The sequence below is a fragment of the Pinus tabuliformis genome, chromosome 3_2, assembly GCF_031772625.1.
Source record: "Pinus tabuliformis cultivar Carrire ecotype Pingquan chromosome 3_2, CPIR1, whole genome shotgun sequence".
NCBI classification, from domain to species: Eukaryota; Viridiplantae; Streptophyta; class Pinopsida; order Pinales; family Pinaceae; genus Pinus; species Pinus tabuliformis.
The window spans coordinates 1,053,085,653-1,053,113,603 of record NC_142302.1 but is presented as its reverse complement, the minus strand read 5'-3'; the positions used below and the strand labels follow the sequence as shown (position 1 = coordinate 1,053,113,603).

The 27,951-nt window shown below is 36.5% G+C and overlaps 2 protein-coding genes across 2 annotated transcripts; one reads left to right on the top strand and one right to left on the bottom strand.

The window, feature by feature from the left end:
• Nucleotides 1-7,108: 7,108 nt before the first annotated feature.
• On the bottom strand, nucleotides 7,109-8,574 carry LOC149184224 (uncharacterized). The gene is made up of 2 exons (XM_089417424.1): nucleotides 7,857-8,574; nucleotides 7,109-7,748 (listed from the first exon to the last, which is right to left on the bottom strand). The coding sequence occupies exons 1-2, from the start codon at nucleotides 8,235-8,237 to the stop codon at nucleotides 7,278-7,280; spliced, it is 852 nt and encodes a 283-aa protein (XP_089273550.1). The 5' UTR covers nucleotides 8,238-8,574; the 3' UTR covers nucleotides 7,109-7,277.
• A 14,706-nt stretch (nucleotides 8,575-23,280) lies between these two features.
• Nucleotides 23,281-24,594, top strand: LOC149184223 (uncharacterized). The gene is made up of 2 exons (XM_089418858.1): nucleotides 23,281-23,833; nucleotides 23,942-24,594. Exons 1-2 carry the CDS (start codon nucleotides 23,453-23,455, stop codon nucleotides 24,410-24,412), a joined length of 852 nt encoding a protein of 283 aa, XP_089274984.1. The 5' UTR covers nucleotides 23,281-23,452; the 3' UTR covers nucleotides 24,413-24,594.
• The last annotated feature ends 3,357 nt before the right edge of the window (nucleotides 24,595-27,951 follow it).

Sequence of the window (27,951 nt, the reverse complement as noted above, 5' to 3'; positions counted from 1 at the left end):
AAGAAAATAGAGTAAAATTACAAATACAAATTAGATCAATCAATGGAAAAGAAGAGAACAATCACTACAAGAACAACGAGATTGACCAACCAAATAAATAGTAAAAGATTACAATCAATAGAGATTACACAGTGTCTTCACGTTGCGTTCGGAGGTACCAGCGACATATGTAATTAGCTATGACAAAAATTATGTCACTAATGCAATGAGGAAAAACAAGAAAGATGAAAAACAAGGAGTATAGAGTTTAAACATGACAATATATATCAATGGTAAGGAAAGAGGGAGGAAAACTTTAATGTGAAAAAACTAAATGAAACATAGCAATCAGACTAACAAAAATATTGAGAATTGGGTTGAAGGAAAAGAAATAAGAATGAGCAGAAAGAAGCAAGATACATTAAGCAAGAGGCAACCCAAACAAAACCAAGGAAATGTTCCCCTGTGATTAGAGACAAAGCAAAAAGGCCTAATGACTATATTCTGATGTCGCCTTGGGATTTATTCGTGGAAAAAAAGTTTACTTTGTCTCTGCTTGGGATTCATTCTTACAAAAAAAAATCACCTTGTCTCTATTACTATTGCTTTGATGCAACAACAAAAACATGAAATAATAAAGGGGACAAAAAAAAATTATACTTTGGCTCTATTATTATTGCATTGAAGCAACAACAAAAATATAAATTGTAAAGAGGGGCAAGGAATGACTGCAAAATAATCCAAGGATGATAGAATGGTGAAGAGAGGCAAAGAACAACTGCAAGAAAATCCAAGGATGATAGAAAAATTACAGAGACAGGACTGGATTTAAGATTTTCAATAAATGAAGGCTCCAAGATGATGATATAATATAATAAATACAAGCAAAGAAAGAGAGAGCACTATAGGCCACGAGCAGAATAGGCCTAGAACAAACAGTATAGATCTGCATAATTCATGCAGGTGCTGCATGTCCTGGGCTGGGCCAAACATCGGTACTGATGCTACTATGGCACGCATCAGATGGATTTTGTGGGCATTGAGAGGAAGGAATGAACACGGAATTAATGGAATAAGAACTGAAAAATAATGAATTTAGAGGGTTATGACAACTTCAAATGAAAACATAAGAAGAGTAAAATTATAAGAATATCGATGATCAGCAATACAGGAGCAAGAGAAAATATACTTCAAGAATTGGTCCAATATTACCATGAGAGTATTAACATGCCCATCAAAGAAACTGATATTAGGACCAGATGGTAGGCCGAAAAGAATTGATATAGAGGGGAATAGTTATTGATAAGAGACAGTCTAGCAGAAATTATTAAAAAGGGCTATATCAAGACAAGCGGTGAATTCTAACAGGAAACAAGTACTGTCGCTATAAGAATGTGTCATTTACAAAAGACATGAGAAACATTGTTGCAGAAACTTTAAATTATGAAACATGCCTGAATAAAGGGAAAGATAAGCAGGTCATAACATAGGCTTGTCAAAGAAGAGCAACACAACTTGCAAAAGCACAAAATACGTGCGTCTAGAATTACATCACTGATGCAACCACAAATACACTGCACAACCAAACGGGGAAAATAGCTTCAGGGCAAACAAAGGCTTAACAGCATACAAAATTTCCAAACAAAAAGGGCATGTGGAGAGAAGACTTGTGAATCAAGACCCAAATGGGATAAAGGAGTACAAAGCTAAAATAGTGATCACAAAAAGATGTAAAAACTCTGCACAACCAAAAGGGGAAAATGGCTTTAGGACAAACAAAGGATTACAGAGTACAGAATTTCCAACAGAAAGGGGATGTGGAGACAAGACCCAAGTGGAACAAAGGAGTACAATGATAAAATATTGATCACAAAATGTAAAATTCTGGATGAAATGGAAGAAAAATTAACAGCCTGACAGGGATACAAGAGAGAGGTTATGAACTGTACAAACCCTTCTTCTAGATTGGCATTTCCGATGATTCTATAAATAAATAACTGAAATTTTTATATGACACACAAATCCCTTTGTTTATGTCTGATGTTGTTTCAGACTACATAATTAGACCGATAACAGTGGGCTGTACCAAGTATTCTTATAGATTAGTATTTCCAATTTTTCGATAACTTGTTAATTGAAATCTGAAACTCCATCATGGCCCCCTGAATTTACAAGGAAAATAAGCATTGGAATCACTTGCAATAATTGTTTTTAAAGTGCCTCCAGAATCACGCCATGAGCTCCAGAAATTTTCACACAGAATCCTAAAATATTGCCACAAACACAACTTACCAACCTTAACATCCAAATTCTGATGCCATTAGTAACTTACTGAATATGGTATATCATAAATGTGAGGTGATAATAACATCGTTTGATGCACAATACAGTAATGGTCTTTAACATAATATAATAATTATAAGCAAGAAATCAACTAACAGAATATAGTACATTGTCAAAGGTAAAGGGAAAGATCACATGCAATATCAAGAGATTGTTGTCCGCAAGCATTTCCTTCACCAAACCACATGATTCCCTAGCCAATTTAATTCCAAAAGAAGGCTAAGTCAGTGTTCATAATGTCAATGTCTTCATATAAGTTTAAATAAGGCAGAGATAATGGTGGAGTTAACTTGAGATCAATCCTACCCTGTCTTTTCCTTGGTGTAAATCCTTATTCAAATTCTTCCTCGAAAATTTAGAGCATGGATCCAAGGATTTCATAACATCTGGATCTGTCCTTAACAGAATATTAACCCATATCTATAACAAATGAAAGAACTTAATATTGAACTCCAAATATAAGCAATGGAACCACAACTCACTCCTTCCATATGCTGGAGTCCTAAACCAATCCCACTTTCTTCATTGTAGATCTGGTTATACTTCCAGTGAAACTCAAATGAAGCCATTCTAATTTGTGGCTCAAGGAATCCTCAATTATTACTTCCTGGTCTCCTAAGTCCTGCATTGATTATTTTGGAGTCTCCATGGGAAATCTGAGATGCAATAAAGCTTCCGCTTGTGCATTTTGTTGACAAGCTTCCTCAATTCAGTATGATCCTTATACAAATGAACTAGTTTTTATCAAATTTCCTTCAGTATCCTCATATCTTTTCAAAATCCTTTTAGCTAATAGTTCCAGTTCCCAGTTCCACATAGTATAGAGTCTTGACTTAGTCTTCATTAATATCACAAATAAAAAGATATTATTTCTACATGGTTGCCTCAACTCAGCTCACATTATCATATAAATGAAAAATTCACTTTTTACAGGGCGGGATCCTAAATTTTGCCAGTGACACAGCAAAACCCATAATTTGGTCAGTATGAGCAATGCACATGGAGGAATAAAACCAAGAAACAGTCTGAGCAAATTTGGGAAAGTTTTTTGAAAATTTGTCAATTTGGTGGCAAAATACTATTCATTGGCCAAAATTACAATTCACTGATAATAGTATTGCAAGGGAAAGTGACCATAAACAGCAAATCTTGAAGAAATGTCCCACTCAAGCTTTATTCTTTTTGGCATTCCTGACAGCATTTGTTAGTGAAATTTTACAAGTTCCCATTCTTTGAAAGATGGGAAATTGGCAATTGCACAATTTTAACCGAAGAGTGGGCATAGTACAAAGTTGACAAGTTGTTATTTTGCAAGGGGCATAGAAATTGGCTAGAGCGGTGTATGATTAGTCTGATAATTGCTGAGTTTTCAGAATCCAGAACTCTATCGGTGCTGAATAAAAATTTTGTGGCGGTTCTTGCCTTCTTTTATCCTACTTGTGGCAGAAGTTGGTCTTGGACCTTGATTTTTATTTTTCCTAGTAACATATCCCACGGAAACCTTCTAGGCACTTCCCTCATTCCAAGGAAGGTACCCAGGGTAAATCCTAGACTCTGTAAGGCACAAGGCCATGTCAACAATTCATAAATAGATCATATATAGCTCATCAATAATCAGTGCAGTAAATGCAAAAATGTTACGAAGTGGGATTTCAACCCAGGCGGGGAGGGTAAAAACTTTTTCTCACAACCACTTAGGCTACACCCAATTGACAATCTCAGACCTTGATTTGCATTAACTTCCAGACAGCATAAAAGATCTCTGAAATCTGTTTGGAGCAAGCTCAAACACATTGGAAAGATAATTGAAAGGAGAACACAGTTGAACAATCTGTTATCTGCAAATCACTACTGTTTTTTCAAAAAAAATACTGGGACACCTCCAGGTTTGATTTTGATAAACATTTGGCAACATGGATGACTGCCTGATGCATTGAACTTGAAAGGAAAATATCCACGAGGGAGATATGAGTGCAAAAGATATAGACATGGAGTTTAATGACGACGAGTCAAGAATAAAAACAACTTGTGAGGCACCAGAAGGATCAAATCCACAGTTATAGGGCTCGCATTGAGAAGCTATAAAAGCTCAGGAAGAACAGAACAGAACCACAGCCCTGACACTCCACATTTTGACAAATATGCAAAAACAGTTACAGAAGAGGAATGATTCCAATCATGAGGATAGGAGTCGGAGGTATTATAGAAGAGATTCTCATTGAAAATCTCATGAACTGAAAAGATCACCTCCTGGTAACACATCATTCACTGCCATTGGAATCTTTGATGAGCAAGTGATATGCATCTGATGAATCTGTAAACAGTCCTCAGTCCTCTGGGAATAGCCATGGAAGAAAATAACATCGTAAGGAAAACAGCATACAGTACTCCACATGGCCAAACCACCTAGAGCTTCAGAGAAGGCTGCGGCCTATACTGAAAGCCAGGTATGATGAGGCTCACAACAAAAATCACATAAGAAGGGGCAGAGTAGAAAGTAGAAAAAACGAGGAAAAAGACAAGAAATGTACGTCTTCTTTTCTCCCGCTAAACACATATGTAACACAGGAAAATCGGATATCCCTAAGTAAGGCACAAATTCTTGGTACATCTAAAAGAAAATCACTAACATGCTACTTTTGTAGGGAACTTGGGTATTTTTCTTGAGTAAATGGATTTATGCTCCATAAAATGCTTATGCTATTATACGGACCCTGTTGCATACAAAATGATATGGCTAAACCAATTGAGCTGTATATCACAGGAACTGCATACGCATCAGATTTCGGTGTATGCCTAAATATTCCACATTTAGTTTTTGCATATAAATTCTGGGGATAGCTGTTAGAAGCTCTGGACATAGCTACAGCATTTATAAAGAAAATACTTTAAGAGTTTGGTGTCCTGCTAGCCAAGGAAAGCAGCCAGGTATGTTACAATAACCTTGGATGGTTGAGGATGAATGGACCAACCAACCAGGGTAGATAAGGTATGAAATTTAACTTTTTCCATGGAATATTTTACGACATTGTAGATCGTGACAATGTGACGTGATTCTATCGACTCTACTGGCCTCTTACTTGGCCAACCAAGTAGCGTGATTGCAGAGATAACTATAGTGCATACCAAAACACCTTCCAATTTCACAATGGGAAAAAGGCATATCAACTTAAGTATCCACCCTTATTTTAAAAAGTTATATAGAAAGATGCTAATCCTACTAAGCAAGTTGCCTCATACACAATTGGACAAGATCAAGAAGTTGTGGACAGGACCAAGAGATCCTAGATACTAAAGTAATAACCAATCCTTATCCTCATAAGGGTTTAACTGCACTCAATACGATTCAATATCCAAAAGCGTATCTCCACCTATCATCCCTAGTTGGCAAGCTAACTTCTCAGAGAAGTGAACATGAACAGTTTTAACCAAACACTCTTTATTGTCAGTCAGCAACTTGGCTTATTTATAAAAAGGGCATCGATTCAGATAAGAGTGATAATCTACTTGCCATACCTTACTTAGTCATGTCTACATGGAAGACTACTTGCAGCATTAACAATTCTCCTTGAAAAACAATCACTTTGTGCAACCATTTGTCTCACTAGTTGAACGTAAACAAGGAGGACATCTTGGTTTCATTTTGATTTTAGGTCAGTGACGCTTAGGCTCAAACGTGAATATGTGTTATTAGACACACATATTCTCACCATTCACCATGGTATGGGAGGTCAATGAGGAACATGTCCCAAGTTCCCAACTCTCTCACCTCTATTACACAATAACCTACAATTCTAAAGGTCATACAGAGACGGTGCTAATACAAATAAAACATGCATTCAATCACAAAACTAGATAACATTCAGAGGGCAATAGCCTATTCACACGTTACATGTTCAGAGCACATATATTACAGAAAAAATGCACTATCTATCGGTTCTATGCTTCCTATTTCGAACTAGGTTGATTCTATACTCAACTCTGCTATTTGTGACTCCACTAAAAAACGTTAATTCTAATGCCTACCTATACTCTTGTCTGTTCTTCTGGCTGACTATTAGCTTCCTCTTCAACTCTTTAATTCCTTATCTAACTATTCAGATTCTCTTAGGTTTATTTGTTTTATCTTCCTTCTTACCATCAATTTCGTTCTTTGCCATCGTGCTTCTTGTTGGTGTCATCTTTGGCATGCTTGGAATGCTTCAACATTAGCTATAGTGTGATTTCTTTCTCTGCGCAGAAACTGTGCGCTGCATCATTCTGTCTATGTGCATAAACAGCGTGTCGTGCTCATTCTGTCTGCATCCATGTCTTCCATCTCCATCTCTTGACAAGTAATTGCGTTCCTACTTGGAATTTTCACAGATGCTTCTGCATCAAGTCCGCACTGACCTCTTACCTAGGTTGCTTCATGACCCACCAGCAATGGGAGAATAGTCGGAAAGTTTTTCTTTCAGAAATTAAGCAAAACAATGCCCAATTGATGAGCGCTCTAGTTCTTTGATGTAATATCGATAGATAATAGGCATACTAATTTTAGATCTAGCTAGTAGCTACGATAGTAGACACGTCCGAGTAAATCCAGATGGAGACATGTTTCAAATGAAGATAAATTTGTAAAGGTTCCATTGAAAAAGTGAGTCATAATCCAATGACAATGTCAAGAAACAGAAACAGATTGGGCATACATAGATGAAATAATTATGGCTGTCATAATAGGAAAGGAATTAAATAAATATGTAAGGTTCCAATGAAAGAGAGAGTCATAATCCAATGACAATGTCCAGAAATAGAAACAGATTGAGCATAGATAGATGAAATCATTATGGATCTCATAATAGGAAAGGAATTAAATGTATTTGTAAAGGTTCCATTGAAAGAGTGAATCATAATCCAATGACAATGTCCACAAATAGAAACATATGGAACACACATAGATGAAATAATTATAACTCTCACAATAGGAAAGGTATCAAAGCCTTTCTATTGGAGGGGAAATCCTCAAACTTCTTCACATACCATGCTTTGGTTGATAAGCTTCGGCCCAACAGATACAGAGACACTGTAATAGCTGTGCAGAAACCAAAAGCAGTCTGGGAGATGACGGCAAGCCCAACAAAATCAATAATCTCGAAAAGGTAATGCGGACAGACCACAAATTCAAACAACCCTCCCTGTGGGATGCTGTACCCTTTCGCACCATCCTTCCGAAGCCTTGACAGCAAATAGTGATGGTACAGGTTCCCACTCATGCCAACGATAAAGAGGAAAAGGCCCAGTGGCATCAAGTTCATGGATGGCGATGGCAGGCTCTCAGATATTTGCATAACATAAATGAGGCAGGTAGCGAAAAAACTATATATGAAGGAGATCAAAATGACGGAATCGATGGCCATTCCTCCAGAATACCGATGAACAAACAGCACCTGCATACATCACACATAGAATAGAGGAAAGGTTTTCATATACAAATTAGAGAAAATGTGAAAGAAAAAGAGGGAAAGATAGAGAAGGGTTAATTAAATGAAGAGTACCTCAACGACCCTCTTGAAAAAATGAAGGGCTACTGCAACTGTCAAGACAAGGAGCCGAATTCCAGCCTGTGTGTGTAACTGCCAAGTAATCGAAAGCGGCAGAAGACCCGACTTGTAAAACAAAATGCCAGCATTCGGCCAGTCTAATTTACAAAACAAAAAGAAGGAAGCGATTAAGAAGGCTGGTGCATACACAATAAGCATTCCTGTTTTGCTAGAAACCTGGGCTGATGGAGACCCTTTATTGAATTTTGAGTATTTGAGATGCATAATATCTTTGTATTCTGTGAATCCTAAAACCAGGCCTGTGAGAAGCTGGAGTATTTCTAATCCTTGAATGTATGAGGATGGAGGATTCTGAAACAAGAAGTTATGGCCCATTGTCGTTGTCCTGTTCAAAGCCAAATTTTGCCTTCTGCTGTGTGATCAGGAAATCAGGAGACTCAGAAAATGATCAGAGTAAAGTGCATCTTAAAGAACAAATTGCATTATTGGCACCACCGAACGCCTTAATTGTCGTTGTCCTGTTCAAAGCCAAATTTTGCCTTCTGCTGTGTGATCAGGAAATCAGGAGACTCAGAAAATGATCAGACGGAAGTGCATCTTAAAGAACAAATTGCATTATTGGCACGACCGAACGCCTGTACCAACTAAGGCATTTATTTGTTCATAAAGTTGGGTAAGTATGCCACAACTATATTGCGATTCAACCTGTTCACACCTAAGGTTATTTAAAGTCTTATTCATACGTTATCTTTATTTCTTTTTATTTAGATATTTATCTTTGGAATTTGAACATAATTATATTTTGACTTTTGAAATATATATATAAGGGTTTGGTAAATTGCAGTGGAGTTTTGGATTACTATTGAAATAGTTTAATTTTTTTTTAAGTCCTCATAAATTGTTTGTTCATGATATTTAAATTATTGAAACTAAATTACACACAAATTAATTGGTTTATACTTTTATATTATTTCAAGATTTTTTATAATAATAAATCTATTTATATATTAAAAACATATTTTAAAATTAAAAAATCATAAATTCACTCGAAAATATATCAATGAATTCCGGAATATATAAATATAAATTATTCCGCTCTCAATTTAAAAACAATTAAAATGAAATTTTGATATAAATGGTTGAAATCATATTCTGATATCTATGTTGTTTCACGATTTTTTATAATAATATTGTATCTATACATTAAAAACATATTTTAAAATAAAAAATCATATTGCTCACAAAAAATTCGAAAGAATATAAACTAATTAAAAAAATAAGCACCACCAATACATAAAATAATTGCAGTGCGCCTTTCAAAACAAACTTATCCTTAAATATAACTGGGGAAAATTAAAAAATAGAATATTGATACCACGTTTCGGGTCTAATCCGTTATCTTGAAAACAACGGCAATCTACCAAATTGATAAAAACGCGTGACTTGTTTTGTCGGACTTGTTCTCACCTGCCTCCGGAATTTATCCGTAATTTTGAATACAACGGAAATCTTCTAGGTAATTTGTCAAAATGATAAAAACGAGTGTATTGATGTCGTTGGGTTTTTGATGATAAATCACACTTGTTGATTGAAGTATGTTGGTCAAAAATTTCTCTTATATGATTTTTACGGAAAGACTTTGCTTAATCCATTATGGATCACAAAAGCTTGAATACCGAAAAAAAAAACGTGTATATTGATATCGTCAGGTTCCAAACGCGTAAATGGCATTTGTCGGTAGTTCAAATATTTTGACTTTTAAATTCTTGATATTTATTGTTAGATGAGAGTTTGTCCAAAGGAGGGTTTGAGGGAGACCGGGAGGAATTAGGAGTTTGGCACGAAGGGGTTGGAGTTTAATATATATAGTTGTTTTTATCATAAAAGCATTTAAATATGATAATATGATAAGAAATTTTAGAACTGTGGAAACAAATGATCTAGAACAAGTGAAAATTGTCTCATCAACCGAAACTGGGAAGTGGGTTTGGGTCAATCTCAAATAGTATCGGGGCATCTTAAAACAAAGACTAGCCCGTTTAAAATGGGAGCAGACAAGGAAAAACGGTCTCAAAGGGAAAGTACTCAGGCCCTTCACAATAAGCAATATTCAAACAAGTCTCTTCTGCAAGCATGTGGCAAGAACATGCCCAAAGAGAAAATTCATTGATGATTTTGCCTTCTATAGTCCCACATCCACACCTCTCACCTAATCATCTGATCTTTATGTGAAAGAATTGTTAAATGCAAAAAAGAGGTTGAAGGTTTTAGAAGCTAAAGAGTTGGAAAGATATCATGAAATTTATGTAATAACCACTGAAAACAAGGCTTTAGCAGAAAGCCATAAAGTTTTGTAAAAGCAAGTGGCATTGTTATAGGAAGGTCTCCTGATAGGGAAGACATAATGGAAACGCACAAAGGCGCATGTGCAAAACATGAAGAAATCTGTAGTGGAAAGTATAAAGGTGGTGAATGTGAAACCATCCCAGGATAAAGGGAAAGTGGTTGCCCAAATAGACAACCATGAAGAGAAAGCAAGGGAAGAAATGAAAAAAGATTCCATAAAAGTTTTCAAAACTTGGGCTCAAGTTATTAGCAATTATGCTAATAGGGAATGAGAAAAAAACATTCGGGTTGGTAACATGCAAGATAGAGAAAGCAAGGAAAGGCAAAATAGAGCAACAAACATAATTATAAAAAGGATTAAAGACTATGGGAAAAATGAATGTACTCTTAACCTTGCAAGGGACTTCTTGAAAGACAAGTTGTTATGGCAAGGACAAATAAGTCAAGCATGGAGGGTGGGTAAGTTTAACGGTGAGAGAGTCAGGCCCATAAAAAATATCATGTCTAGCTTGCATGATAAATATATCATTCTAAGTAAGAAGCATCTCTTGAGGGGTTCTCGCTTTTTTCTAGAAAAAGATATAACTGTAAGACAACAAGAGGAAATGTTAGAGGTTAAGGCAGCAAGAGAGCATGGATTTATAAAGGTAAAGTTGTGATAGCGTGATTTGGAACTCCTTCCAAAACAGAACAGCGAGATGGTAATAAAGAAGATGCAACAAACTCTTCAACAGGAAATTAAGAAGCAAGATCAGTATGGGAAAGCAGGGACAAAGACTCAACTATGAGTCTTGCATGTGAAAACAAATAGCAATCAAGCGATACCCATGTTTCCTTAAGATTAGTTTGTTGGAACTACAGAGGTCAACCATGGAGATGAGGACCTGGGTTACGGCCTATTGCGGAAGATAGAGGCATAATTTGCCTCATAGAAACACATGAGTATAAAGGGTGCAAGACACCTTTGTTTGAAGGATACTAGAAGATGGTAGTGTGGAACAAGGCAACATGGAATGGCAAAGGACATGGAGGTATCATGGTATTAGTGAGGGAAAAAGAAGGTTGTTTCGTTCAGTTAGAAAAAGAAGACTCAAATAAACAATTCATTTGGTTTACAATATCAGAAAATGGAAATCACATCAGAATTGCAGCATGTTATTTTGAGTCGCAAGTTTCAAAAATATACAAAAGTAGAGGACTTGACCACAAATATTTCTTTGCAGCCTTAAAAGGAGATATTGCAACATATTCTGAGCTAGGTGAAGTCCTTATAGTGGGTGATTTCAATGATACGATTGCAAGTGCGCAAGCTAGCATTCTTTGTAGTAAAGAAGACTGCAACCCTATCTGAGTTACAGAAGAGAGTAATCATCAATTGAAAAGAATTTCAGAGGACAAAGGTTGCAATCTCTTTGGTGAACAATTGTTTACTCTATGTGGGGCTTTCGATTTAGTGATTTGTAATGGTTTGACTAGATGGGAAAAGTCTGGTAATTTCACCTGTAATACTTACAATGGAGCAAGTGTAGTAGATTATGTAATTTGCTCACATGGTTTGTGTGAGAAAATGGAGGAAGTTTTGATTGGAGATTAGCTTTGGGACTTAAAATCAAATCACAAGCCAGTTTATTTAAGTTTCTCTTGGACTTGAAAGAATCGATTAGGGTCAAAAACTCAATGTGTTCAACAAAATCTCCTAAAGGGCGAAATTATTTTGACTCTAGAAAATTGTAATACCTTCAAAATGGTGCTAGAGAGGCTCTTTGAGAAGGAGAAAATCCCAATTCATGGCCTTCATAGTCATGAATTAACACATTTAAATCAAAGTGTACTTGCAAATTGCAAAAGAGCAAAAATTAAGAAGTCTGAAACAAATTGTTTTCTGGTTAATGCTTGGTTTGACGAGGAATGCAAAAAGGCAAGGAGAATGTGGAAAGAGTCAAACAAGGATAACATAAAGCTCAAAGCTTACAAGCAGATATTAAGAAAGAAAAAGGTTGATTTCATGGATTCAAGGAGGGAAGAACTATTCTTCCTTGGGAAAAATAACCCCAAATTATTTTGGAAGGAGCTCCAACCAAGAAAGATGCAAACTGAAAATAATATTACAGCTTCTAAATGGTTTGACTATGCAAGACAACTTTATGAGCATGATCTCAAGGTTGACCCTCCTCCCTTGGTCAACACTGATATTGAACTCTTCACGGTGCAAGAGGTAGAAATGGGTATCAAGAAGTTGGGTGTTGAAAGGCAAAAGACTTAGGTGAACTCCAAGCAACGTATCTAAAGTGGGGCTTAAAAATTCTTGCACCTCACATTACAATTTTTTTTAACAACATCATAAAAGGGGTTCCCCACAGATTGGACAACTAGTCTGGCAATACCTCTTTTCAAGAGTGGTGACGTCAATAATTCCTCCAATTATAGGAACATAATGATAAATCCCTTGTTTGCAAAGTTATTTGGAAGCATGCTAGAAAATAAAATCAGCGAGTGGGCAGAAGAAAGAGATAAATGTGCTAAAGGGCAAATAGGTTTTAGACCTAAACATTTCACAGTTGATCATTGTATAACTTTAAGGCACATCATTGAAAAAGTTTGTGAGAAAAAAGAAGAAACCTTTTGTTGCTTTTTTTATTTCAGAAAAGCTTTTGACATTGTTCCTAGGGATAAACTTTGGCACAGAATGAAGGAACTTGGGGTTCCTAGGCATTTGAGAGAAGTTGTGTATAAACTGTATGAAGAGGTGAAAGTCAAAATTAAAACTTCAGAATGCATTTCTGAAAGTTTTAGAACCGATATCGTGGTCAAGCAAGGTTGCCCATTGTCTCATACCCTTTTTGGTTTATATATCAACAAGCTTGAAGAGTGGCTAAATTTGCAAGTGAGTGACGGTACCCATTTGGACTAGTTTGTTATAAGGCTTCTTTTGTATGTGATGACCTATTTTGATTGCTAAATCTACTCTTGGTTTGCAAGAGCACTTGCTATCCCTTGAGCATTTTTGTATAAGGGTGAGGATGCAAGTCAATATTAGCAAAACGAAAGTATTGGTTTTCTCTAAAAAAAAAAAGAACAGATAACTAGCTTAAGTTCTACTTTGAAGGCAACATTCTGGAAGAAGTTGCAGATTACAAATACCTCGGAATTGACTTCAAAAGAAATCTAAGCTGGGATGGTTGTAGAAAGAAAACAACTTTGGGGGGTTGGAAATAATTTTATGCTTTTCAAAATAAGTGTAGAGAGGCAGAGTTATGGGACTGGAAAACCACTCAAACTCTTTTTGGGTTTTCAGTGATTCCAATGGTTCTCTATGGTGGTGAACTGTGGGACAACAGTACATCTGACATGCAGTGGAAACAAATTGAGAAAATTCATAAGCGTTTAATGACAAACAAATTCAAAATTAAAAGTGTAGTTCCTTAAGCTATCTTGTTAAGTGAAATAGGCACTGCTCCTATTGAAGCAATTGCCATGGTGCAAGTCATAAGGTATTTTTAAAAATTTGAGCAAATGGAAGAGGGCAGATGGCCTAAGGTTGTCTTTAATGGCATATTATGCAAAAGAAAAAAGACTTGGATGCTGCAAAATAACAAATGGTTTAGTAAATGAGGTATTTGCTTGAACATGTGTCCCATAAATAGTAAAGGGATAAAAACTTTTGTTATAGACAAGTTCCATAAGAATACTTGGGATAAGGAACTAGGGAGAAAGAAAAAATACTATATTGAAGAGTTTAATCCCACTCATAATCGTCAACAAAAGTGTACATAGAGACCAATATTTCATGGAGAGTCAAAAAAATTATTGCTAAGTAAAATACTAATTCTCATCAACTCTGTTGTGAAACGGGGCACTAGAAAATGCCAAAAGAAGTGTGGGAGGAAAGAGTATGTATTTTTTTCTTTTCCGGAAAAGTGGAAACAGAAAAAACATTTCATTTTATAATGTGAGACCTTCAAAGACAACACGAAAAGTTATGCAAATATTTTTGCAGCTAGCTCTTGGGATAATCTATCCAACAAGGGATTTTTCGAGAAGTTGGGGCTGAATACAACAACCAAATGGAGAAGCAATTTGTCTGTGGACGTTAAAATAATTTATTTATTTCTTCCTTCTTCTTGTAATATCTTACTTTTAAACAAGGGCGTTTATTGTAATTTGGTGTTAGTTAAAACATTTTGACTTTTAACTATTAATAATTATAAAATTTAAATTTTTTATTTGGGAAAACAATAGACGATGATAGGTGTATTGTTAAGTAAGTTAGATTAATGTGAAGGTCACCAATTAGAAACTCTGTGGGAAAAAATCTACTCATATTAACTTGACAAACAAAACAAAAAATTAGGAAATTTGTTTTAAAATTTCGAAAGAGTTAATTCTATTTATTTTAAATATTTTAAAAATTAATTATTCGATTAGTTATATTTGTACTATAAATATAATATATTTTACTTTTGGGATATGATATTTTGATATGATTAACATATTATTTTCTCATCTTTAAAAAAAATAACAAGTCTAATATGTAGCATCCCTGGTTAGTATGTGTCTCTTATACAAAAGTAATTGTGGAATTTATTGTAACTAGGATAAAAAAGAATATTACTGTTAATGTAAAAAATTGATATATTTATAGCCATTTTTAACATATATTTCTAAATAGATTACTATGTTGAGTAACAAAGTTACTTTTATTGTTATAGAGAGAGATGGTTGTTTGCAGGCCCTGGATGTTTAAAAAGTCACAAAAACTTAAGAGTCCCGCCAAGGCCATAGCCTCTACTTTATTGTTCGTCCCTTTCCCACCGTGCCAAGAGATGTCAATATGCTAGTCCTCGCATGGAATAATAAGAACCCCACAAGCACAAAATCCATTCATTGCCGCCCCATCAAAGTAAGCACGCGGAACAATTGAGGGATCCATATTATTTCCAAAATGCTTCCTATAACTATGAAGAATATTGGGGAATCTGCAGACGGAAAGTTGAGAAAAAATGGAATCAAGTACATTGGAATAACTTTTCTTGTTGTTATGGAAGAGAGCCCTATTCCTCCATTTCCATATAGCCCAAATGGAAGACAGCAGAATTGGTCTCCAGTCTAATTTCATCTTACTCCACCATTGAAAAGCGTCCTTAATAGATGGGAAATAAATCCTATTGAAACCAAAATGATCAGCAAGACACTTCCATATCTTCAGAGAATAGGGGTAGATGAGGAAAATGTGATAATTGTTTTCTTCATTCGATTTGCAGATAGGACAGATTGTTGGCCCGCACCAATTCCTTTTTTGTAGGTTATCCCACGTAAGATTCTTATTGTGGAAAACCAGCCAAGCAAATAAAATAATCTTGATAGGGCAACTCAATTTCCAAAAGGATAAGGGGAAAATGATATCTAGGGGGTTTGAATTGTCCAGCTGAAGTTGGTTATAAATATATTTTACATAAACAGAAGACCTCCCCTTGTAACCTTTCCATATTAGTTTATCCACCTCCTCTGTTCTGAAAATACCCCTGTTTCTCATAGACCAAATGACCTTATCCCATTGAGGAGCCAGATCAGCATTGAGATCCAACATCTCGGCTGATTTCCATATAGGAAGAGATCCCATCCATCTGTCAATGGCCTGGTCCCAAAAAAAGATCCCTTTTTGCTGTAAGGACCAAAGTAACTGCTGAGAAATAGGCGTATCCTCTTCTCCACCCGCTATGGGATCAAGACCTATAAAGATCTTTTTCCCCGAATGAAAGCTCCATGCCAAGTTTTTAAGAAAAAATGCTCAATTTTTCGGAAACTTCTCCAAATGGCAGATCCATGAGGAGGTCCAAAAGACCCTTGTCTATACCAGAAAGATAAATCTCTGTTGTCCATATATTTTGTCTTGATGACTTTGCTCCAGAAGCTATCCCTAAAAACAACCTTCCATAATGATTTGCAAAGGAGAGCAATACGGAACAAATTTAGGTCCAAAATACCCCAGCCCCCCAATTTTTTAGGACGAGACAAATTTGAGAGCTTTGTCAGATGGAATCTTCTGTGATCCTTATTTCCCCCCAAATGAAATTAGCAGTAGTCCTATTCAGTTTGTGGATTATATTAACAGGAATGAAGTAGAGATGGGCCCAATAAACCATTAACTGGACCAGAACTACTTGCGTTAATATAAATCTCCCAGCCAAAGAAAGGCATTTAAATTCCCAACCCACTATCATCTTGAAGAACCTTTCATGAATCCACGTCCAATCTGCTGAAGTGTATCCCACGTGTTTAAGATGGAAGCCTAGATATTTCAGGCCCTCATGAAGGGGTTTAGCTTTAATAGTAAAGAGGTTGATCAGATATGCAACAGTCTCCGAATTAACATCCTTCATATAAAAAGATGACTTGTCCCCGCTTATACAAAGCCCCGTGGCTTTCTGAAAGTTCCCTAATAAGACATGCAGACAGTTCCACGAGGCACGACAAAGCATTGCCGAGAGCAAGATGTCATCAACAAACAAATTGTGAGAAAAAGAAATATCTCTGTTGATTACCAAAGGACTACATTCTTTTTCTCTAACAGCCCTTTTAATGTGGAGACTGAGTGAGTCCATGACTAAAATGAATAGGAGAGGGGACAAAGAACAACCCTGCCGCAAACCTCTGGCAGCAGGGAAGAAGGAGGAAGGGATACCATTTACAAGAATAGCGTAGTTAACATCAATAACGCATGCCATGATCCAATTTGAGCAGTTGATATTTAGACCAATTTTGGAGAGAAGACAACTAAGGAACCCCCAGTCTATACAGTCATAAGCTTTCTGGAGATCTATTTTTAAAAAAGCAGCCTCAGCTTTCCTAATGTGCATGGAATGAAGGCATTCCTGAGTAATAGCCACGACCTCTAAAATGTTCCTATCCTTGAGGAAACCATGCTGTTCAAGAGTTATATGGACAGATAACATATTCCGCATCCTTTCAGCAATGAGTTTGGAGATAATCTTATAGAGGGTATTACAAAGGGAGATGGGCCTGGAGTCCATGAAGGTGAGGGAGGGCTTCTTTTTTGGAATTAAAGCAATATAAGTAGAGGATATTAAGTGGTTAATTGAGCCCTTAGTCCTAGACTCCTCCACCATATTCAGAAGGTCATATTTCAAAATATAAAAAAAGTGAATGAAAAAGTCAATAGTCCATCCATCTAGACCTGGACTTTTGTCCTTTTGAAAGGATTTCATGATTGACAAAAGTTCCTCCTCAGAGAAATTTGCATAACGAAGATCATTCTGCTTCTCATCAAACATAATGGGATAGGGTTCTATGCCCCATAAAATGTCATTAATATCACTGCCCCCATTCCTGCTATATGCTTTCTGAAAATGTTTTACAGCCTCCCTGGAAATGTCTTCTTGAGATACCACCGTGGACCCCATCTCATTTTTAATCTCCCAGATGGAATTTAATTCTCACCTTTTATTTGTGTACCGATGAAAGAATTTAGTATTCTTATCTCCCTCTTTAAGCCATGTGGCTCTGCTCTTTAGTCTCCATGAAGCCTCTTCTATAGCAAGAAGGCTTTGTTTTTTCCTCTCAAGGTCCCTGATATGAGCCCTCATATCCAGAGACACATTATTTGAAATAAGACAAACAGATAATTCTTCTAGTTCTTCATTAATCTTCTTTAGAGCCTTTCTATTGGAGATCACCATTCCCCGTTGCCATCTTTTAACACATAATCTGAGGCACGATAAGCGATCCAAAAAAGATTTGGAATGCCAAGGGCTATCATTAGGGGAATGAGATAGCCAATTTTCCCGAATGAGCTTATTGAACTGCTCGTCCTCCAGCCAGACCCTATTGAATTTGAAAGGATAACCCCACCTATGACCCACCAGATTCCATTGGATAGTGATGGGTCTATGATCAGAAATGTAGCTTGGAATAATCTTGACATAGGGATTCCCCAATCGATCAATCAAGCTGTCATGAATGAGGAAACGATCAAGTCTCTTTGCAAGATATGCATCATTTGATCTCCCATTATCCCATGTAGGCCCCACTCTGGTGGGATATACATCAACGAAATTATGAAGAAGAATGGCATCTCTGATCAAAACACCCACCTGGTCGTTTTTCCTGCCCCTACCCCAAATCTCGTCATTGCTCAAAGTACAATTAAAATCCCCCCCAATAATCAGAGAATCAATGTCCAGAAACTCAGAGGACAGAAATCGTTCCCAGAAGGGAAGGCGTTCTTTGTACGGGGCATAAATATTGAGGATGTGAAAAGGCCCAGTAGAACCCCTGATATAGGCCAGAAGGAGAATTCCTGCAAAACAACTGAAAGCCATAGCAGAAATCCAAACTGGATCCCATAAAACCGCAAGTCCGCCAGAGAGGCCAGAAGCATCCGTTGCAGCCATATGCCAGGAGGGGAGCATGCACCTAAAATAAGAAATGGAATCCTGGCACCCATGCATAGTCTCTTGAATGAGAATGATCTTTGAGTTAGAGGATCTGAAAAGTTCCTTTAGAGCCAAAAATTTCGGGTCCGCTCCAAGACCCCTAATGTTCATTGAAATTATGTTAATCATTTGGACAATTCCCCAGGCTTGCTTGCTCTAAGCAGCCCATTGCTAGCGAGATTGACATCAGGAATGTCAACCAGAGAGAGGTCCCAGATGTTCAAGTCCGACCTGCCTTTCCTACCCCGAAAGTGTCTGCTTCCCCTGTTCTACTTCCTTCTAACTGTTATATTTGCAGCAAAGTTAGGACTGATAGAAGGAGATGGAGATTTATGAGGTTTAGATATAGATAGAGGGCGAAGGTTGAGGGATTCTCGCTTCAACAGAAGGTCCAGATCATCTTCAAACAAATTTATCGGGGAGGAATTTGGAGAGTTTAGTGGGGTTACTGCAGTACAAGGGGCCTTTTCTTTAATATCCGCAATCGCTTTAGAAGTAGAGGAGGAAGGCAATATAGGGGGAGGGGAATCAATCCTCAGGGGTGCATAGGTGTGATTTCTAGGTGAATGTGGAGAAGATGATATATATGTGACATGTGAAGCGGATGGAAAATCCCGAGAAGGATGGAGCATAGGAAGAGGAGAGGGAATAGCTTGATCCGAGCAAGGTTCAGGGGGGATAGGATTAACAGAAAAGAGCATCTGCCTTTCAGAAGGAGAAAGACACAGAGAATGTAGGGTCCTTGACTTGCAAGGAGAGCTCCAATTATTCTCCATAATAGGGAAATGTTCTGGCTGAATATACTCTCAAGATTGTGACCTTTTGAGAGATTTGCTAGATGTTTTCTCCGAAGAAATGCTCCGAGAAAGCGAGCGATGGTCATGCCCCAGGCCGGAGATCTTTCCCATATCATTTTTCCATCTTTGGTCTATACCACCCTCCTCTGTTTTGAAAACTAAAGATTTTCTAATATGATCCCTCCCTTTTTGTCTTCCACCAGGTCGACGAGGACAGGTCAATTTCAAGTGACCTGTTTTATGGCATACCGAGCATCTAAAAGGAACTCCCCAGTAATCCAACCTCTGTTGAATGCCTAAATTGTCCCATGTTAGATCAATATATTCAGGAAAACCCCCTCTGTATTCTTTTTCTATTAAAATCCAAGCTACCCTTTTATCTTTTGCCCCAAGACATTTGGGATCAACATAGATAAACTTTCCAATGGCATTACCAATATCAGCCAAGGATTCCTTGGTCCACAGTTCAATAGGGAGACCCAGAAGCTTCACCCAAATACAATTGTTTTGAGGAGTACTACGCAGAGGATTGAAACCAATGTACCATTTGTGCAGGGCAAGGAAGCTTTTATCATGTACCCAGGGGAGAGCAAAGATTACTTCAAGATCATGTTCACTAAGAAAGTGGAAATTGTACTAGTTGTTCATGAGTTTGACAATAGTCAGAATATATCTGAAGAGAGCATTCCATTTAGAACCAATCCATGATCTTATCTCGCCGTCCTCCATAGCTGGAAAGTCCCAAAATGCGCACTTCTGTAGACTAGAAATCCTGTCCAAGAGGAAGGAACTATCCAAATTTACGGCCGAGGGGGGAGGGGAAGACTTCACAGGTCGATGATTCCTTCTGCGAGATTGGGAATCTGATCCATCACCTTTTCGGTCAAGGTTCGGGTTTGAGGCTTGGGGATAAGTTTATTTGTCAGAGAAGTTTTCCAATCTACTGTAGAGGATGTCCTGCCAAATCTCTGTTCCGTCTCCATGGTAGCCCGTACCATGGTTGACACGACAGATGCGTCAGAAAATGCGTCCATTCCAACAGAGAGAACTGACTAGACTAAAGTGGGAATAGACATAAAATTTCAAATATGACAAATGGATAGGACAAGACCCGCCAATATAAAAGAAGGGGAAGGACCGAACGGTGGTTAGAGAAGACAGTACGACAAAGACTATAAAAAGAGATACAATGGGCCCGAAATGTGTGGGAGATACAATAATTAACTCACCAGGATTTTTATGGGAATGACAGCCTATGGAAGCGATCTTACAACAATTGAAGGCACGTGAATCATCATAAAAGCCTTGACCAAAAATAAGAAGGAGCATTCCTAAATGACAGCCTATGGAAGCAATCTTACAACAATTGAAGGCACATGAATCATCATAAAAGCCTTGACCAAACATAAGAAGGATCTTCTAGGAATGCTCCGCTACTGACTTCCATAAAAGTCGGATATGACAACAAGACAGAGAGAAGGATAAGAAGACAACCACACTGGCGGCTTCCATTAAAAGAGAGAGTAAATTCTGTACTCCCTTACAAGTCGGATATGACAACAAGACAGAGAGAGGGATAAGAAGACAACCACAGTGGCGGCTTCCATTAAAAGAGAGTAAATTCTGTACTCCCTTACGTCATTTGCAAAAAATGGAAGGCCGAAAATAAAAAACCGCCGAAAATATCCGAGTGGCAAGACCAGAAAGAAATCGAAAAAATATGGAAGCCAGCCAAAAGATAGCTATGATGTGATCGAGAAAAAGATGTAGCTACAATAACGGTCGCTGCACTTGCACCACCATGGACCAATTTTTATACTGAAATCAGAACAAGATCCAGTTTAAGAAAAGGACCAGAGAAAAGAGCTAGGCAATAGAGAGGCCGACATTCACAGATACTTCGACCCTATCGATCTAACAACAGAATGAAAATAACGTTTGATGCCCCAGCAGCAAAGATACGGGACGAATATACATACAGAATCTTCTTAAAAGTTTTCATGTCCTAAATATTATATACTTTGATGCAAATAAATTCGACATGAAAATAAATTCCATTACCCTGTTCGAATCAATAAAACAACTATAGAAAAGAAGGAAATTATATACTGCCTGTTCAGAGATAGCGGCCATAGTATACTAACCTTTTATCTCAGCAACCGCAGAGAGCAGAGCACCGAATAACCACGGAAGTCTCATACCGACATAGAGCCACCAACAACTCCCGAGAGATGATAGAAGCATGACGAGCCAAAACCAAAATCCGAGCACGAATACGAAAGACCCATCTTATGAATCGAGAAGACTGAGGATATCATGCTTTAGACAGAAGCCTGAATAATTCACTAAAGACAGAAGGATACTGTCTAGCCAGGAGCTAGAATGAAAACCCGAAAACGGTATGAAGGTCAAAAAGCATTCCTGGGTCCAAAGAGAGTATCGCCATGACGAAAAACAGAGTTCAGAACAAATAAAGAGAGACTCTGAAACCCCCGCGCAGGAGCGGGCGGAGGAAGGGAGAAACAAAAACCGGAAAGTGTAGTGAAGAATAGCTTAAAAAGGGAGAGCTATTCCCGCAGATGATGCCACGACATTAAGATAGAAGGCAAAAGACTAGCAGTCATTCAAAAATGCCACACTGAAAACTGGATAGGTGGAGCATCAAGCGCGTGACACAAACAGGCGCATTACATACCTCAGGTTGGCCAAGCGAATGGTGAGCTTCTCTGGATGGACGCCAGCGCGGTGCACCTAACAGGTGTTGCGCGCAATACACGGGAAGGAATGTAAAATCAGCTGAAAGACAGACTTCATTGGTTGATGCGAAAATCACACACCTAACAGACCCCTAGTGGCCATTAGAGAGGTGTGCTCCTCTGGTTGGACGCCTGCGCGGTGCTCCCTCTTGTTGCAATAGTTTATTATCACTATCAAACCCTATCCCAGAAAACCTGGACAACCAGTAATAAGCCAGACAAGGTTGTTATGTATTTTGTATTTAATTTTTAAAGAAAAAGAAGCGTAATTTTATTCATCGTACAAAAAAGAAATTACATTTTACATATAAGTAAACTCATTCCAGAATACATACTGAGAAAATAGCTTCACCATCATGAAAATAAAACCTAGAAAGGCCAGCATGAAAACCATACGAGATGAAAGATGCTTTACATTTCACACTAACAGTTAACCCTAGGGCCGCACAAGAAACACAAACCCTATGTCACAAAACAGAAAGCAAAAGAAATGTAAATAGTCCCAACTCTGCCCCTCTTGCCACCCCACATCTAAATTGTATTTTTATTTTTTTTAATTAATTAATTTTTGAATGTATAAATGAAAATAAATCTTTGTATAATTTGTATTATGAAGAATTTACAAATAAATTTGTGTTTCAATAAATTCTTATCAAATTTAAAGCAAAACAAATTTCACTCAATAATATATTTAAAAACCCCTAAATAATATACCTAAAAAAACCTCCGAAACAACTGCAAAAATGATTCAAAAATAATTCAGTCTAAAAGACTTGCCCAAAACATTGAAATAAAAATTTTAAATATCCAAGTGGGTTAACATTATCCACCCTCCTGTCTGTGGATAGATATGCATTCAATGGTCTCTGTTGGTCACTAGATATGCTTTCAATGCTGTCTGTGTAGCCAGTCGGTATGCATTAAATGTTATCGGTAATCCAACAGAGATCATTGAATGCATATCAACCCAATCAACCCTCTCAGAGAAGGGAAGAGCAGGGAACTCATTTCTGTTTTAGTAAAGTCTTGTAGGAATGAATAATTCTTTTCCCTTTGTGGTCGACGCTAAGGTACATGACACACATGTTCTGCTTATCACTTGCTGTACAGGCTTTTTCGGCTAGGGTTTGGTAGTGAATAATTGCAGCATATTAATGCAATTCGTTCTTTAAATATGGAGTTGTGGGTCTCATATTGATCGCAACTTCCTCCATTTGACATTGAACAAGAAAATCAGAATGGGTTCTTTGTTACTGTTGCAGAGTCCTCCCTCTGTATTTATTCAAGCATCAGAGATACTTCTAATCGTCTCTGGCCTGCTGTTAGGGTTCAGGGAATTCAAAAACATTAATCTCAACTACTCCAAATTTAATCGTCGAGGATCTCCATCACCTCAGCTATCCAGCACCATAGGAATGCTTATTTTCTATACACCAGCCTTCCTAATTGCTTCTTTCTATTTGTTTTGTAAGTTAGGGTCGCCTCACGCGAGCATTTTGCTTCAGAAGTTGGGTTTGTCGCACCTTCCAGTCAAGTGGAATATACAGATGGAAGCTAGCACTCGGCTTCTGGTCCTGACAGTTGCAATAGCCCTTCATTTCTTCAAGAGGGTGGTCGAGGTACTCCTCATACAGTGAATCTTTCCATTTCATGTGTTTATTGTCTCCAATATATACCTATGCAGCTTTTTCGCTATTATAATTATTTCTATACACGTTCTCATCCAGGTGCTATTTATTCATCGCTATTCTGGAGGGATCGGCGTCGACACTGCCATGCTTATTTCTTTGATTTACAGTTTGGAAGCTGTGAGCTTCTTTTACGCAATGGAAATATCTGAGGGCTTGCCATTGCCAACTATTGATTTGATGCCACTGGGAATTCTACTATTTATCATTGGCATGCTTGGTAACTTGTACCATCATTATTTGCTGTCAAGGCTCCGGAAGGTTGGGGAGAAAGGGTACTGCATCCCACACGGAGGGCTGTTCGAGTTTGTGGTCTGTCCACACTATTATTTCGAGATTATTGATTTCCTTGGCCTCGCCTTCATCTCCCAGACATTTTTTGGCTTCTGCACAGTCATGATGATATTTTTATATCTGTTGGGTCGAAGTTTATCAACGAGAGCGTGGTACGTGAAGAAGTTTGAGGGTTTTCCATCTCACAGAAAGGCTTTGATTCCCTTCGTCATATGAGAATGATCTGATGAGAAAAAGACCATGTGCGCGTTGTTTCCTATTTGATTTTCTGTGAGGAGCGGCAGGTGAAAGAAGCAACGTTATCCTTAAGACAGTGTAGAAGTGTTCTGTGAATTTTGCTGTTGCAAATGGTTTTGTTTTTGGCAGGTATCTGCGGTCACATCATTTATAATATTTTATATTCCAAAGTTGCATCTATGGTTTTTGGTATAGTTAGCATCTCAATCATATATCGACAGAGTCGAGATATCATTTTTATTGTCGACGGCCATTATTTTCACTATGAAGGCAGTTCTCATTTATGTCAGAAATATTGATATGTTAGGACAGAAATATTGGTAGGTTTCCTTGTAAGTTTTAATTCGTTCATAAAATTTAATTGAATTATTATTATTGTAGATAAATTTAATACCTAATTTAACATGTGCAATTTAATTAAGAATATTTTAATCTAAAAATAAATTTTATTACAATATTATTTATGGCTTTTTATTACTACAGATTAAAAAACATAATTCATATTTATATGACATTTATTTATAAAAATAAACATAATTCATATTTATATGACATTTATTTATAAAAATAAACATAATTCATATGATATTTCTTAATTTTTAAGAGTTTCAGTGTATTATTATCAACAATATTATCACACATATATATAAAGTTTATCAATTTAATTAAAAGGGAAGAAAATACATAATTACTTTGGAGATAAATGTATTTGTGAATATTATCAATATTAGCATAGTCTTATAAATTAAATGGTTAGTAAATATAGCAAGACATCAATCCATGATATGCATCAAAACACCTATCTCAAGATACATCTTACATTGGCCATATTATTAAAAAAAATAAAATCAAAAGTAATTAAATAATCAATTCAATTAACTAAAAGGGTTACTAATCAATTCAATTAATTCATATTAATCAACTCAATTAAAAGGGAAGAAAATACATAAATACTTTTGAGACAAATGTATTTGCTAATACTACCAATACTAGCATAGCCATATAAATTAAATGGTTAGTAAAGATAGCTAGACATCAATTGTGATATGCATCAAAACACCTATTCCACTATACATCGCATATTGCTCACATTATAAAAAATATCAAAAGTAGTTATATGTAACAATATTCATAACTTTAATTTGTTATAGTGATATGCATATTTATTTTGGAATAGGGTTTCTAAAATTTTAATTTAATTATGAATAATTATTAGATGAAAAGTCTGGATTTAACTTTTATGGAATATGAAATTTATATAATTAAAGATTAAGATTTATCTCCAAGGTTTTTCTTTTAATTAAATTGATATATGAACAAGTTTCATATGAAATGAATTATGATATTTTGAGCATGTTGCATGTTGGAAATCTATAATGCTCCTTTTAAAAATAAAAAAAAGAAATATTTACTAATATATATATATATATAAACATGATCTACATAGAGATAATTAACTTATGCATATTAAAATTTTTATTTTTAATGTAAAATTATATTTTTTATAATTTTTCTAAGTTGGAAAATTAATATTTGAATTGCATTTTTGAGACACTTGCATTTTTCTACGATTTAAGTAAATTCAAAAACCAATAGTACTTTTTTGAAGAGGAATTGTAAATGAAGATGGTGGTATATTTTTTTATGTTATTGATTTTTCATTCAATCTCTTTGAAATTGTCCAAAATAATTTCAAGCATAACATTTAAAAGAAATTAGATGAAAAATATCATATGAATTAAAAAATGTCAAACTCATATGCCATTCATAAAAAATGTCAAACTCATATGTCATTTAGTAGAGAATTTTTTCACGAATCCAACATGATTAAGTAATCCATCTAAGGAAAAATATTGCCTTAATTCTGCTAGGATACAAGATGGTGTTGTAGAGAAATTTGTAGAATTGGAGCTAAAACTCTATTTTCTAGGCCCTCAACAGTTCAATTGAGCACTTAAAAAACTTGATCGTGCTTAAGGTAAAATTGAAATAGCTCAATTTAGGGTTTAATAAACCCTCGATTGAGCTTTTGACATGGTTAAACAAGTGCTTGATCAAGTTGAGCTATAATGGCTCGATTGAGCCCATCCAACTGTAACTCACCACAAAATCAACAACCAAATGTTGATGATATTGATTAGGAGTGTTATATACCTAGGAGCTTGATCGAGCTATTGTTTGATTGATGTAGGTTTTAACCCTGTACATAAATTACCTCATACAAATTCTTAAAACAAAAAATAAAAAATGGCGAGAGCATAAAACATAAAACATATATACACACAGATTTTCCCCTGGACCCCAAAATCAGGACTACCAGATTGATTTATCATTATGTTTCTTTCAATGTTACAATACATATACATACATTCCGAAGCATCCATAAACCCCAATCGATTAACCCTGGATTAGAACATAACTGTTATGAAACCAGCTCAGAAAAAGATAGAAAAGAGAGATCCACGCCTTAGAATTTAGCCTCTTCGAGGGGGAAACCTCCTTTACATTACATAAATGAGCAATTCTTGGATGATTCAAATGAAAAAACCTCCTTTCTATATATAGGAGTCTAAGGAGTCACAATATAACCCAGCCGACCTAACAATAATAGTATAAAGCCACAAAAATAACAATAGAGGGATTCTATGGGGCACAGTAATAACAATATGGGGACAATAGGGGCACAACAATATTAATAAGGGATACAACTACAATAGTAATGGGGTAATCACTAGTATTATAGGGACCCAACATGCCCCTCTCCTTCAAAAAAGTGTTGTCCTCAACGCTTCAGTATGGATGCTTCTGTATAAAATTCTCATCCTCCCATGTGGAATCTTCAGCGGATAAGTTCTTCCACTTAATAAGATACTCTGAAATTGATCGATTTCGTAACTATCGAGTTCTTGTTTCTGTGACTGCTTCTGGTTCCAATATAATTTTTCCTTCCTCGTCAAGTTCTGGCAATATTGTTTGAACTGGGAGCTTGTCACCTATAACCTTCTTTAAACATGAAACATGGAAAACTGGGTGCAATCGAGAAGCTGCAGGAAGCTCCAATTTGTATGCCATAGTACCAATCTTTTGCAACACCTTGTACGGACCATAATACTTTGGTGATAATTTATTATCCTTCTTAGCTTGCTTGAGGGACATTTTCTTATATGGTTGTAGCCGTAGGAATACCCAATCACCTACATCAAAACTTCTTTCGCTGCGATGTTGATCTGCCTGTTGTTTCATTCTATTATGTGCCAACACGAGGTTATCCTTTAAGAGTTGGAGGACATGTTGTTGATGTTCGATGTGATGTTCCACTCCTTGAACCTTAGAATTTTCTCTTAAATATGATGTGATGGATGGTGGCTGATATCCATAAAGTGCCATAAATGGGGTCATTTTTGTTGTTGTATGGAAGGAAGTGTTATACCACCATTCAGCCAGAGGCAACCATTTGACCCATTGTGTCTGTTTATCAGATACAAAGCAACGAAGATATCCTTCCAAACATTTGTTTA

Coding starts and splice junctions, on each gene's coding strand:
- LOC149184224 (XM_089417424.1), bottom strand. CDS start 8,237: ATGGGCCATAACTTCTTGTTTCAGAATCCTCCATCCTCATACATTCAA. Junction 7,749..7,856: donor TTTTCAAGAGGGTCGTTGAG/GTACTCTTCATT, acceptor TGATGTATGCAG/GTGCTGTTTGTTCATCGGTA.
- LOC149184223 (XM_089418858.1), top strand. CDS start 23,453: ATGGGTTCTTTGTTACTGTTGCAGAGTCCTCCCTCTGTATTTATTCAA. Junction 23,834..23,941: donor TCTTCAAGAGGGTGGTCGAG/GTACTCCTCATA, acceptor GTTCTCATCCAG/GTGCTATTTATTCATCGCTA.